The 13,331-nt window shown below is 35.3% G+C and overlaps 2 protein-coding genes across 7 annotated transcripts; one reads left to right on the top strand and one right to left on the bottom strand.

Moving 5' to 3' along the window:
* Window positions 1–6: 6 nt before the first annotated feature.
* On the bottom strand, window positions 7–8,253 carry MIK (pfkB-like carbohydrate kinase family protein). 2 transcript variants are annotated; one of them, XM_086576711.1, is made up of 3 exons: window positions 7,920–8,253; window positions 7,238–7,835; window positions 7–432 (listed from the first exon to the last, which is right to left on the bottom strand). In XM_086576711.1, exons 1-3 carry the CDS (start codon window positions 8,102–8,104, stop codon window positions 115–117), a joined length of 1,101 nt encoding a protein of 366 aa, XP_086432837.1. In that variant the 5' UTR covers window positions 8,105–8,253; the 3' UTR covers window positions 7–114. The 2 variants fall into 2 exon arrangements, with proteins under 2 accessions (XP_086432837.1, XP_086432836.1); XM_086576710.1 differs by having other exon boundaries at window positions 7,238–8,253.
* Window positions 8,254–8,322: 69 nt separating this feature from the next.
* LOC147483243 (S-adenosyl-L-methionine-dependent methyltransferases superfamily protein) lies at window positions 8,323–11,360 on the top strand. 5 transcript variants are annotated; one of them, XM_086576716.1, is made up of 8 exons: window positions 8,323–8,461; window positions 8,519–8,583; window positions 8,897–9,030; window positions 9,868–10,013; window positions 10,361–10,432; window positions 10,643–10,729; window positions 10,808–11,019; window positions 11,114–11,360. In XM_086576716.1, the coding sequence occupies exons 1-7, from the start codon at window positions 8,398–8,400 to the stop codon at window positions 10,999–11,001; spliced, it is 762 nt and encodes a 253-aa protein (XP_086432842.1). In that variant the 5' UTR covers window positions 8,323–8,397; the 3' UTR covers window positions 11,002–11,019; window positions 11,114–11,360. The 5 variants fall into 5 exon arrangements, with proteins under 5 accessions (XP_086432842.1, XP_086432841.1, XP_086432839.1 ...); XM_086576715.1 differs by having other exon boundaries at window positions 10,808–11,360; XM_086576713.1 differs by having other exon boundaries at window positions 8,398–8,583.
* The last annotated feature ends 1,971 nt before the right edge of the window (window positions 11,361–13,331 follow it).

Raw genomic sequence — 13,331 nt, 5'->3', positions numbered from 1 at the left:
AAGGTATGACTATTGCAATTGCATTTGCATTTATCAGGAACGGAATGTTAAGAGACAGTACATTGTTACATTGTGAATTCATTGTTTAACAAGATTCCCAATTGAAGAGATAATTTAGGCAGAACTGGCTGTGTGACGTGTTTGGTCTTCAATAGTAGTCTGACTTGGCTCTTCATGAAGGGGATAAACTGATAGTTTCTGCTCACCGTTGCTGCAATTTTGGATGCTCTGCTCTACTGCATGATCAGGTGAATTCTGAATGTTACATTGATGTTCCTGGCTGCTGTGGGTGGACAGAAGTTTAGCTGCTACAGCAAGTGATGCGTATAAATCTTCATGCTCCAGTGACTTCCTGAATTCAGATCCAATAGTTCTTGTCTCACATTGGCCAGCACATTGCAACTTTCTTTTCAGCACCTCATCTTTAACTCTCTGAAACAGAAAGGAATGAACAAAAGTATTATAATTCTAAAAGCATGCAGTGGACATTTTCAGAAAAACTTCATATAACGTGGAAAATGAAGAATCTGAATACTTTCTCTATGATTTATGGATCTCGACATAAATAATATCATAGAATTCAGGAATGATCAACTAGCCCTAGTGGGGTTTGGAATCAGTTTTATTACAAGCTCCATATCAATTCCAGATAACCTGGAAGACCATAACTAAGAACGGGTATTCTTCCCATTAATTTTGTACAGGTCCCAAATAGGTATTCGTTCGAACCAATAGATGCACTTTAATACATCTCCATATAAATCAAGTATGCTGACATACACTAGATCCTTCTGATCAGATGCCATAAAGAATCACAAGTTGAGTAACAACATCTTCCCTGCTAGAGCAGTATGATATCACTTTCCATCTACATTTTCTCTTCTTAAAGCAACTTGCCCATCTACATCAGTCAATCTGGATGTACTTTCATTCATAATATTTCCAAAAATAAGGTAATGGTTTTGCTAATGTGACAGAGAGGATCGATTTAACATTAAAAGAAAACAAAAGTTAAAAATTAAACAAAAAATAAATAAATAAAAATTAAAGTGGGATAGAGGAGAGCAATCACTACAGCAATTACCCTCTCTCCCCACTCATATTCTATTTCAAATTTGCATATTGATTCAATTCATCCGCATATTCATTTACCAAACGTCCACCCCATATTGAAAAAAGAATCCAATTTTTTTTTCTGAATTCAACTATGTAAAGGTAAAAGCGCTACAGTGACTTCAGAAGAAAATTCGCAACAGTTAATACTCAGGCCCTCAGTAGTTAATTTCTTCCTCCAATCACTTCTCTTCCGGAAACCTCATTTAAACAAATATATATATATATATATATATATATATATATATATATATAGAGAGAGAGAGAGAGAGAGAGAGAGAGAGAGAGCTAGTCTGCACAAAATAAAGTCAGGACCTACGAAAAACACGTGACCGACTTTTACTTATCTCTTCTTCTTCTTTTTAACCACTTGCCTCCTCTCTCTCTCGCACTCTACACTTTTACAGAGTCAGGACCTAAGAAAAACACGTGACCGACTTTTACTTATCTCTTCTTCTTCTTTTTAATCACTCGCCTCTCTCTCTCTCTCGCACCCTACACTCCCTACACTTTTACAGAGTTAATTCGGCCAACACATAACACAAAAGGACGTTCAGAGTAATCAGACTTCTCAGAGAAATCAAACGACAAGGCACGAGTAATATTGCTCTTCATATTCAAGACTATGATGCTTCAATTCATCAATCACCAAAAGTGTACTCCTCTAAAATCTAAACCAACTTTCTAAATTATTCCTTGAGATAATTCAAGCAAGCATGAATATAGAATGTCCATGACAATCAATAATAGCTATCACCAAAAACAACGATATAAATGGACAAGTTTCCGCAGATTGAATGTTAAAAATTTAGCACCCAAAGTTCCAATAAAATATTTTTAACTTTTCCATTCATCCATTTCCTCCTCCTAATGAATCTCAGATTCTCCTATCACTTCACTTCAGTTGGTCTTTCAAACTGGGTGTGTTTGCAAGTGTTGAAGCAAGAAGCCCAGATGGGAGAATTCACAATCCCTTTAAGACCAAGAAAAGGTCATTTATTAATTATTAAAAGAAAGTTTTGCTACCTCGCCAGGCCACCTTCTTCTTCGACCTTTTGTAACATGTTCTTAACTTGATCTCTCAATAAAGCTTCACCATAGCCAAGTCCGGACTAGAGCATTAAAGTCCATATAAATACAAAATCCTCCATCCACACTTCACGTACACAAAAAACAGTTAACACCCCTCAAATTAAATTAATCAAACAACTCCCAATCAACCTGGTTAAGATTGAATAATGAGGACTTGAGACAATTAGAAAAATTCTTTTCTCTTGATGGGTTTTCCTGCTTTTCATCTACCCGCAAGGAATTGATTAATTTATCATTTTGGGTTGAAGACGATATAGGGAGAAGAAAACAAGAACTGATTATTGTAACTTGTAATCATATGTGAAAATAAAATATTTTAATCCATTGATTATACTAATTTAATCCACCACTAAAGAGAACAACAAAAATACAAAGAAAATAAAGTTCTCTGTAGAGAGTGAGTGGTTAAAAGGAATAAGAGAGAGAACTAAAATTTGGGCACAAGTTTTTTTAGGTCCTGACTTTATTTGGTGCGGACTAGTCCGAACTAGAACATTTTTGTGTGTACACCCACTCCGTTACTAGCCACTCCCTATCCGGACCACTCATTCTTTTAGAACCAACAGACCAGATCTAACATATCTACCCAACTAAAACAGCCAAAATAAGGGGGGTAAACTGGTAAATTATCCTTCCCATCTTCTAAACCCAACAAATTAGATCGACCATTGTTCTCCAGCAACCCTTGTTCTCCAATCTAGCAACCAAAATAATTATTACCGAAAAAAACAACATTACAACATAAGTATAAGTAAATTTGGTGAAACAGCCAAGCAGCAGTAATAAACATTTCCATCCAAATCTACAATATAGTATTTCCTTTTGAAACAAATGACATCTCCCAAAATAATATCATGATTATCATCTGTGTCTGTAAAAAGAGCCCAAGCTTCAATTCCAGAAAGAGAAAAAAAAAAAACCAAACTACAATTCCCACCTTCCATCAGCGCCATAATTGCAAAATCACTATTCAGAGATGGATTTCCAAATAGAACAGTTTTGACAATGGTACAATCAGCGAGATAATCGATCTCATCCCATGGGAGAACATTGTTATAATCATTCGGAGAAGTCGAACAATAGTAAAACAAGGAGGGAAGTTGAATTTGAGCTCTAGTTAATGGATTCAATAGACTAATCAAAAGGCCAGCTTCTTGCCCATAAACTACCCATCCATATGGTGAACCCCAACACTGTTTTTTATCACCAATAACCTCTGGAAACTCAAAGTTCTACTATCAGCTAAATTATAAAAACAGCAATGGGTATAACATAAAGTGTTGTCATTGTTATAATGAGAAAGCAATAACCATGGACTTTGAGCGAGTCGACTGTGGGGTTTTCGCGGTAAAATTGCTTGCCATGTTGGACAAACTGAGCGAACTCAAAGGTAATTAACATAGCTTGTCAGTTTAGTTGTGATAAAACCTAGTAATTCTTGAGGAATTTCAGAAAGAGAGTCGGGGAGGTTTTTTGAGGAAGAAAGTGGTGAGAAGTTGGAGAAGAAGAATTGCTGGAAATAAAACAGCCAAAATAAAGGGGGTAAACTGGTAAATTATTCTTCCCATCTTCTAAACCCAACAAATTAGATCGACCCTTCTTCTCCAGCAACCCTTCTTCTCCAACTTCTCAGCACTTTCTTCCCCAAAAAACCTCCATGACTCTCTTTCTGAAATTCCTCAAGAATTACTAGGTTTCATCACAACTAAGCTGACAAGCTATGTTGATTACCTTCGAGTTCGCTCAATTTGTCTAACATGGCGAGCAATATTACCACGAAAACCCCACAGTCGACTCGCTCAAAGTCCATGGTTATTGCTTTCTCGTTATAACAATGACAACACTTTATGTGATACCCATTGTTGTTTTTACAATTTAGCTGATAGTAGAACTTTGAGCTTCCAAAGGTTATTGGTGATAAAAGACAATGTTGGGGTTCACCTTATGGATGGATAGTTTATGGGCAAGAAGTTGGCCCTTTGATTAGTCTATTGAATCCATTAACTAGAGCTCAAATTCAACTGCCCTCCTTGTTTTACTACCATTCGACTTCTCCGAATGATTATAACAATGTTCTCCCATGGGATCAGATTGATTACCTCACTGATTGTACCATTGTCAAAGTTGTTCTATTTGGAAATCCATCTCTAAGTAGTGATATCGCAATTATGGCGTTGATGGAAGGTGAGAATTGTAGTTTGGCTTTTTTTTCGTTCTAGAATTGAGGCTTGGGCTCTTTTTATAGACACAGATGATAATCATGATATTACTTTGGGAGATGTCATTTGTTTCAAAGGGAAATACTATGTTGTAGATTTGGATGGAAATGTTTATCAATCGCCGGGTCATTTTCACCAAATTTGGTTATACTTATACTTATGTTGTAGTGTTATTTTTTTCGGTAATAATTATTTTGGTTGCTAGATTGGAGAAGTTGGAGAAGAATGGTCAATCTAATTTGTTGGGTTTAGAAGATGAGAAGGGTAATTTACCAGTTTACCACCTTTTATTTTGGCTGTTTTAGTTGGGTAGATATGTTAGATCTGGTCCGTTGGTTCTAAGAGAATAAGTGGTCCGGATAGGGAGTGGCTAATAAGGGAGTGGGTGTATCCCTCCCCTATATATATATATATAAAGTGAGATAGAGGTAGGATTGTCAATGGATCGGTTTGGGTCATATTATGGAAAATCCGAATCCGAACCGATAAGAAAATTAGGAACCCGAAACCGAATCTAACCGATAATATTATATTTCATCTGAAACCGAACCGAACCGATAAGATATATTACAAACCGAAACCGAATCAAACCAACCCGAACCGAAAACTATAAAATCAATTAAATCCTAAATTAAATTCAATTTCAGCCACACAATTACACAATTGATAAACATATACAAAATTAATCATAAATATTACTAAAATGAAATCTTATCGGTTCGGGGTTCATATTGGTTCGGTGGAGGGCAAATCCGAAACCAAACCAATATCTTATCGGTTCGGTTCGATTTCGGGTCGGTAAAGGGCAAACCAAATTACTAAAACTCAAACAGTTTTTTGTCAGTTTGGTTCGGGTCAGTTATCTAGTTATCGAAACCATTGACAGCCCTTGATAGAGGAGAGCAATTTCTACCATATAGGAGATTACCCTCTCTCCTATCATATTCTATTTCAAAAATCGCATATAAATCCAATTCATCCTCACAGACATTTCACCAAACTATATGGGCACTAAAAAAGCATCCAAAATCGATTAATTTCAGCCACACAATTGATAAACATATACAAAATTAATCATAAATATTACTAAAATATAATCTTATCGGTATGGCAAACCGAAAGCCAAACCAATATCTTAAAGTAAAGGGCAAACCAAATTACTAAAACTCAAACAGTTTTTTATCGGTTTGGTTGAAAATTTTTACCATATAGGCGATTACCCTCTCTCCCATCATATTCTATTTCAAAAATGATATAAATCCAATTCATCCTCCCGGGGCACTAAAAAACATCCAAAATTGCCACACAATTGATAAACATATACAAAATTAATCATAAATATTACTAAAATGTAATCTTATCAGTTCGGGTTCATATTGGTTCAGTGGAGGGCAAACCCGAAACCAAACCAATATCTTATCGGTTCGGTTAGATTTCGGGTCGGTAAAGGGCAAACCAAATTACTAAAACTCAACAGTTTTTGTCGGTTTGGTTCGGGTCGGTTATCGAGTTATCAAAATCCATTGACAGCCCTAGATAGAGGAGAGCAATTTCTACCATATTGGCGATTACCTTCTCTCCCATCATATCTATTTCAAAAATCGCATATAAATCCAATTCTTCCACACAAACATTTTTAGTATAAGCGCTAGAGTGGTTTCAGAAACAAATTTTTAGTTGTTAATACCCGGGTCCCTACGGCATATAAACTAAAGAGAACACCTATCAATACAAAGAAGACTACTATTCTTCCTCCAAGCACTTTTCTTCTGGAGACCCATAAACTCCTTCCAACCAGAGAGTTGCTTCTCTAATCAGCCAAAATAGAGGAGAGTTAATTTCTTACCATATGATTGAGGAACAAACCAGCTCATCACAAGTAACAACCCTTCCTATAGAAGTTGATTCGGAAACCAGTTTTCCATCAAAGATTTTGTATGGTGTGCACTTCTTGATCATATTCTATTTCAAAAAGTTTGACAAAAAAAAAAGTGGGCTTGCGATAAAACATAAATGTGCAATCCAATTCATCCTCTTGGCAAGTTGGAATGGGAACTGACTCCTATGACATGGATGGACATTTTTCACTGGGGAAAAATGAAGTCTATATGGTCCTAACTATAATCAACAAAACTCTCCCTAATCAAACACTTCTTTCATTTAAACAATAAACTCCCAAAAAAAACTTAGATGACAAAAGATATTGACAATTTGGCATTTGTACATGCAACTACCACTCTACTGCAATTCACAAACACTAGGAAAAAGAAGTGAGGTACACCGACAGTATTCTATGTTTTGAATATCCATCTGATGTAAATATATCTACACTGCAAGATGGATATTCTAATGTTAACACTGGGTATTCTAATGTTGACAGTTTCCAAGTCATTGACTCATTGTGTAGAATGCAACTAACATGAGCTCCATGTCCTGGGGTATCTTTTGGCTATTAGGAAGCCCTGCTACAGGGATGACCACATATTCCAACTCTGATGCCAATACTGTCACCATTATTATCTATAATCATATATGGTATGGTATACATGGGGTAATAGAACTTTAAATTCTCCTTCAGATTGCAATCACCAATATATCTTTGTATCCGCCATAAACACCCAGAAAGATATGCGACATTTTTACTCGTTATACAGGAGAAATTAGATATCTCCTTTCTCACAGGAAGGCATAAAGCTTAATAAACAATATCACTAACAAACATTTGATAAATCATCATTTCCAAAGCAATACTAGCGCATATATACAATGCAATTAAGAAGTTATTAAAAAGGGAACTAGCATAAGTGACAGACCTGCAACAAAGACAGTTCGAACTTGGGAAGTCCAATTTGTCCGACAGTCAACGAACCGAAGAAATTCCCAATAAGTGCAGCATCAGCTACATCCAAACCCCAAATTAATCCAGCAACAAGACCACCCAAAAAACTATCCCCAGCACCCGTAGGATCAACTTGAGTATTCACAAACGGTGAAATTCCCATTTCCCCGTCTTTCCAATAAACCCTACACCCATCTTTCCCATCAGTAACAACAACACAACACCATTTCCTCACCTCCTCTAAATCAAAACACCCCGCCTCTTCTGCACTCGCTTTAACAAACCCAATTCGGGGTAATAAATGCCAAAACCCACTCTCTTTCAACCCAACATGTTTCACAGTACCATCCACATTATCAAAAACTCTAATCAAAGCTTGAATATCAACAAAAACAACCCGACACAAATCAAGCATTCGTTCCAACGTCTCGGGTAAAATCTCCCCACCAACACCAATAGCTAATCCAAAATCATATTTCTCAAACTCGGGTAAATCATTTGGCCTAATTGGATCACATGCATGTACTCTTTTCAACACCCGATCTTGATTATTCCCATTTAAATCAGGTACACTAGAAAAATAAGCATGAAATAAAGTAGTCTTTAAATTTTCACTAACAATTGGAATATGAGAAACTGAGTAGGAAAAATCATACCCAACTTTTGTAATGTAATTACAATTAATTGATAAACCGTCTAGAACATTTGACACAAATGAAGCTGCCCCTCCTAGTGTTTCAGCAATTACTTTATTATCCTTGTATAATACATCATGGCAACAGTTTCCTATTACCAGAATCTTTGAATGATCTTGTTCTTGCTCTTGTTTTTGTTTTACCATGATTCCATGCAAACAATAAAGAGAAAAAAACAAGTGTGTTAAGAGATGAAGAGGATGGCGCGTAAAGTAAAATGAAGAAAAGAGGGTGTATCTGATTGAATTGGCTTTGAAGTGTGAACCTTTTTAAAGAAAGAGATGCTTTTGTTTGCTTTCACCGATGTTGTTCTGCACGTGTTGATGGTGACTGGTTATGGGTGGACAAGTGTGGATCTTTAGCACAGGTATCCACGTCGCAGCCTATCTTGGGCCTTGTCTAATATAATATAATATTTCAGTCGTCTACTGTGTTGGAGATGGATATCGCGCTCTTCTCACCCTCATCACTTTTTGCCCACGACGACGATGACAGCTCATCTGGTACTTTCTCTCTCTCCTTCTCTATTTCTTTTTGGTGTTTATTGTTTTTGTGTACAGGAGAGGAAAAGGAAGATAATACCCAACAGAGCTATGTGGAGAGGAAGCATAACTTTCCTGGAATGGTATGCTTGTATTACCAAATTTTTTTTGTAATGAATGATTTTGAGGCACCACTTTTCTAAATTATTGTGTGGGGATATTGGAGTTGAGAGGCATGAATGGAATATGCTCAAATAGTTAAAATATTTGATTCCATGTGCTTGGATAGAGTATGAAACTCTTGGTAGAAATATGGAGAATGTGCAAATTGTACTGTAATGTTATTCTTTTTATGGACTCTTTTTCTTGATTGTTCTAAATGACTAATTTATTTGTTGGTTTTATATGGAATTATGGTCCTTTAGACCTGCTCTAAAGTTTGTGTATTGCTAACAGGATTTGCTAATCCGAGAATTCTCATTTCATCAACTGAACGCCAACTTACTCTGGCCAGGGACCTTTGTGTTTGCAGAATGGTTAGTTGAGCACAAAACCTGGTTACAAGGACGGCGGATACTTGAGTTGGGCAGGCACGTTTCTTGAATCCAATTACACATGTGAATTTACTTGATAACAGAAAATCCGTTGCTTGCATTAGTATGAATATTCAGTATATAAGTTCTTTCTCCCCTTTTGCATGCATTAGCCTTGCCATGATAGTATGATGAGAGAGCACTATAGGTGAGGCTCTCTCTCACTCCTTTTATATTGTCTCTAGTTTTAATATGTTTCAATAAAATTCACATATCTAAAAATTATAATAATAATAATTGATTTTATCCGGAAATGGGTCCTCGTAGCATAATATCTAGGTATGGAACAAGCATCTATAACTACAAAGTGGGCATGGCACACCGAGTCTAAGAGTCTTAAGGTCCACCATGTGGTTGGTAAACACTCCTATTTAGTGAACGATGTAACTTGAAGTGAGTGCACTAGGATGTGATATAATGCTGCTTTCTGTGATTTTTCTGGAGCTATTAGTAGAACTCTTTCTGACCACCCTGAACAATAGGTAAGTGCAACTGGACATATGCTAACCAAGCATAACTTTTACTTATTCAAACTGAATCCCTGTTCATCTCTCCAAATTTTTTTTGGATGGTTTTGTAAAATGGCAACTTTGAGTAGCTTTATCACTCAGTACTGGTCATCTTCAATTTGATGCTCGAGGTCACTATATTCTAGCTTTCTTGACCTTTCACTAACTGGTTTTCTTATTTGCATCACTTTATGCTTTCATTGATATCTAAGCCTTGTTGGAAGCATGAATTTGATAAGCTGTAGCGTATGTTTTAGAGTTGTATAATAGTATAATTTATACAAATTGTCTTGATGAGCTTGTTCATTTGACTATGTCTTGACAGTGGCACTGGAGCTTTGGCCATTTTTCTCCAAAAATTACTTGAGGTTGACATCACAACTTCTGACTTTGATGATGAAGAAGTTGAAGACAACATATCTCATAATTGTAGGGTGAATGGGATATCTCCTGTGTTGCCACACATCCGACGTATGTCTTTCCCTCGTCCTATGGACCTATAGGTTTTTTCTTCTACTGACCATTTATGAGAACTAGAATTCTGAGGTACTGGCGAAACTTCACACTCAATGAGTCCCACAAGTCGAAATCCTATGCTGATATTCGACTTGATTTCGTTGAAAGTTGATACCATTGTTATAAATTTCCTGAAAATAGAACATGATTGTATGGCAAAGTTCAGTTGATCGAGTCATTTTGTATTCCATGCGAGTTGAAAGCATCATTGACTCGCCGCTGTTGCAAGGATGAAATTTTATTTCCCTTCTCTTTTTATTGGTAATCTCATCCATTTAACTTGCATACTTTGATTTGTTCAGATTCTTGGGGAGACAATTTCCAGATCACTGATCCAGATTGGGACTTGGTCATTGCAAGCGATATCCTACTATGTAAGGTTTGTTGCTTGATTTCATACATTTTTATCCTACATTAATAAAAGAAAATAAACGTTAGCATACGTGACTTGACTAAGTAATTGGGTAATAGTGAACCAAGTTTCTTTGACAATGTAACATGGATTTTGGATTTCATTTCTGGATCCTGTACTAGGTACAAAGTTATTTGACATCTTTCCTCTTTCTTCTTTTTGAATTTTTCAGATGTGAAACAGTACCCGAACTTGATCAAGACGCTCTCATTCCTTCTCAAATCATACAAGATTAAGGATAAGAAACCAGGTTCCACTGGTAATAGTTCTGGTATTTATCCTTTTGAGTGAAAAAATGATTGAACTTGAGGTATCTAATGCACTCTTTCTGCTTCAGGATCAGATGTGCAATTGCCATGGCCAGCTTTTTTAATGAGTTGGAGACGCCGGATTGGAAAGGATGATGACGCACTATTCTTCACTGGGTGCAAGGATGCTGGTTTTGTTGTAGAGCATCTTGGATCCCGTGTTTATTGCATCAGCCTTAAAAAGACAAAAAATGCAGAAGAAGATACAAAGGCAACCATTTAGACGAACTGCAGTATGAAGGTAATCAGTTAGGCCGAATGCTCCAGTGGGTTTAGCGCTAGAAGTTACTGTCGAACTAACAAGGGTTGTCAACCACAAAACTTTCAACTTACAGTGAATTTCTGCTAGAACAAGCTCTTTGCACAAGTCCACATTTTATCTTTTTTGGGTTCACGGAGTACTTCTTCTCAATGCCTGCAAGTCAAACCTACTTGTGCTTGGACAAGGCTTTAATGTACTAAATTGGATCGAATGTAGTATGGCTGCTGAGTGCTGACCTCTCATCAAAACGAGCATCTATTGTAAGTCTTAATGAGATGTTGAATTCGCCTACTAAGACTGACTAAGGAAAATTCTCACTTGAGGACTTGATGGGGAGGGCTTTCCCCAGTAAGATATGCATCAGCCATAAAATAAAACAAAGTTTCTTTAGCCTACAAAGACGGATTATTAGGCTACAAAATTAAGGCTTTGCCAATGAATCAGTAGATTTTTCCAACTTATGTTTCTTGCAAGATCTTCGAGGAAATAACGGCATATAGGAAAACATATAAAAGCTAGAGATAACCGCATATAGGAAAACATATAAAAGCAAGATCTTCCAACTTTGTATTTTTAATCTCTCTATTTTACGATTTTAGAACCACCTCCTTTAATTATTCTAATAAGTTCTTTCTTTTTTAAACAATTTACCAAAAACTCCCTCACTTTATTGAAATTAGAATTAGCTTCATATTATTTTAAATAATTTAGAAAATCTCATTCACGTCACTGAAATTATATTCAACCTCTCCTAATATTTTTATATTATTTTTTAGATTATAATTAGAATTCAAAAAATTATACTATCCGACTTGAAATTTGCGGTTAAATATTTAGTTAAAACATATTATAATTAGGAGATAACCGCATTATTTTGTTTGAAGATGTTTAACTATTTAGTTAAAACATATTTAATTAAATTTAGTTAAACATCTTCAAACATAAATATGCGGTTATTTTCTTGTGCTTCAAACAATTCGTCTCCAGAAGTGTTTAACTAAATATTTCCTTGTGCTTCAATCGAAATGTTTAACTAAATATGTTTTTTCAAGTTTGGTGTTTTTTCAAGTTTTTAAACCTGTCGCTCTTACATCTCCTAATTATAATATGTTTTAACTAAATATTTCAAGTCTGATAGATGCAAATTATAATAACCGCATATAATGTTTTAACTAAATATGTTTTAGATATTGCGGTTTTAACTAAAATAATGTGTTAAATTTTGTTTGAAGCAAAAGGAAATAACCGCATATAATCAAAAAATCATCTCCTATTTAAATATGTTTTTTCAAGTCTGGTGTTTTTCATACTATGTCGCTCTAACATACACACACAAAATAAAACTTGATGCAATTATGTTTTAACTAATATTTTTATCTAATTTCTAATCAAATACTTTAATATAGCTGTTTAGATCAAAATAAACCACCAAACCAATATGAGACTTATCATTTGCATATTATTACATAAAATAGTATTCTACCGAAAATTATTATGCGATCATTTGATCATACCCGAATTAAATGTCTAACTAATTAATAAATTAACCTTCAAAAATAAATAACAAGAATAACCGGGCGCACAACTGTGCTAGAATGACAATCTGAATTGGCGAACTTTAATAGTCCAATCCATAGTTAGCAATTCGTAATGCGGCCAAAATTCGATACGGGAAGTATTCGAATAAAATTCGAGTCTCAACAAGAATTCGTTTATTCAATTCGGATTAAAAAAAACGGATAAAATTGGAATACATACTCCTATACTAGATAAGATTGAAGCAATTACAATGATCTTAAATGTGAGCACCTTGCTTTTGTTCGCGTTATCAGTCTCTTCAAGGTCACAAGTACACTCTCTATACCAATAGTGGGAGTAATAGAAGCAACAACACAGTGAAGGTGGTAAAAAGCTTAGAGGAAGGAAGACGAAATAGCTCGATCATGTTTGTAGAAAATTGAAAACTACAACTAAAGTATGAAGAATGGTGAACAATACAACTAAACAAACCCTGTTTTAGTTATTTATAAGGAGTATGATAAATTACGACATGTTATTTAAATAGATGGATTCATCCCCATTTTTTTCTAACTTCTATACAATTATTATGAGGACATTCATCCCCATTTTTTTCTAACTTATCTACGACATGTTATTTAAATAGATGGATTCATCCCCATTTTTTTCTAACTTCTCTACAATTATTATGAAGACATGTTATTTAAATAGATTGATTTATCCCCATTTTTTTCTAACTTATCTACACTATATGACGACATGTTATTTAAATA

The sequence above is a fragment of the Coptis chinensis genome, chromosome 8, assembly GCF_015680905.1.
Source record: "Coptis chinensis isolate HL-2020 chromosome 8, ASM1568090v1, whole genome shotgun sequence".
NCBI lineage: Eukaryota > Viridiplantae > Streptophyta > Magnoliopsida > Ranunculales > Ranunculaceae > Coptis > Coptis chinensis.
This window is presented reverse-complemented; position numbering and strand designations above follow the sequence as displayed.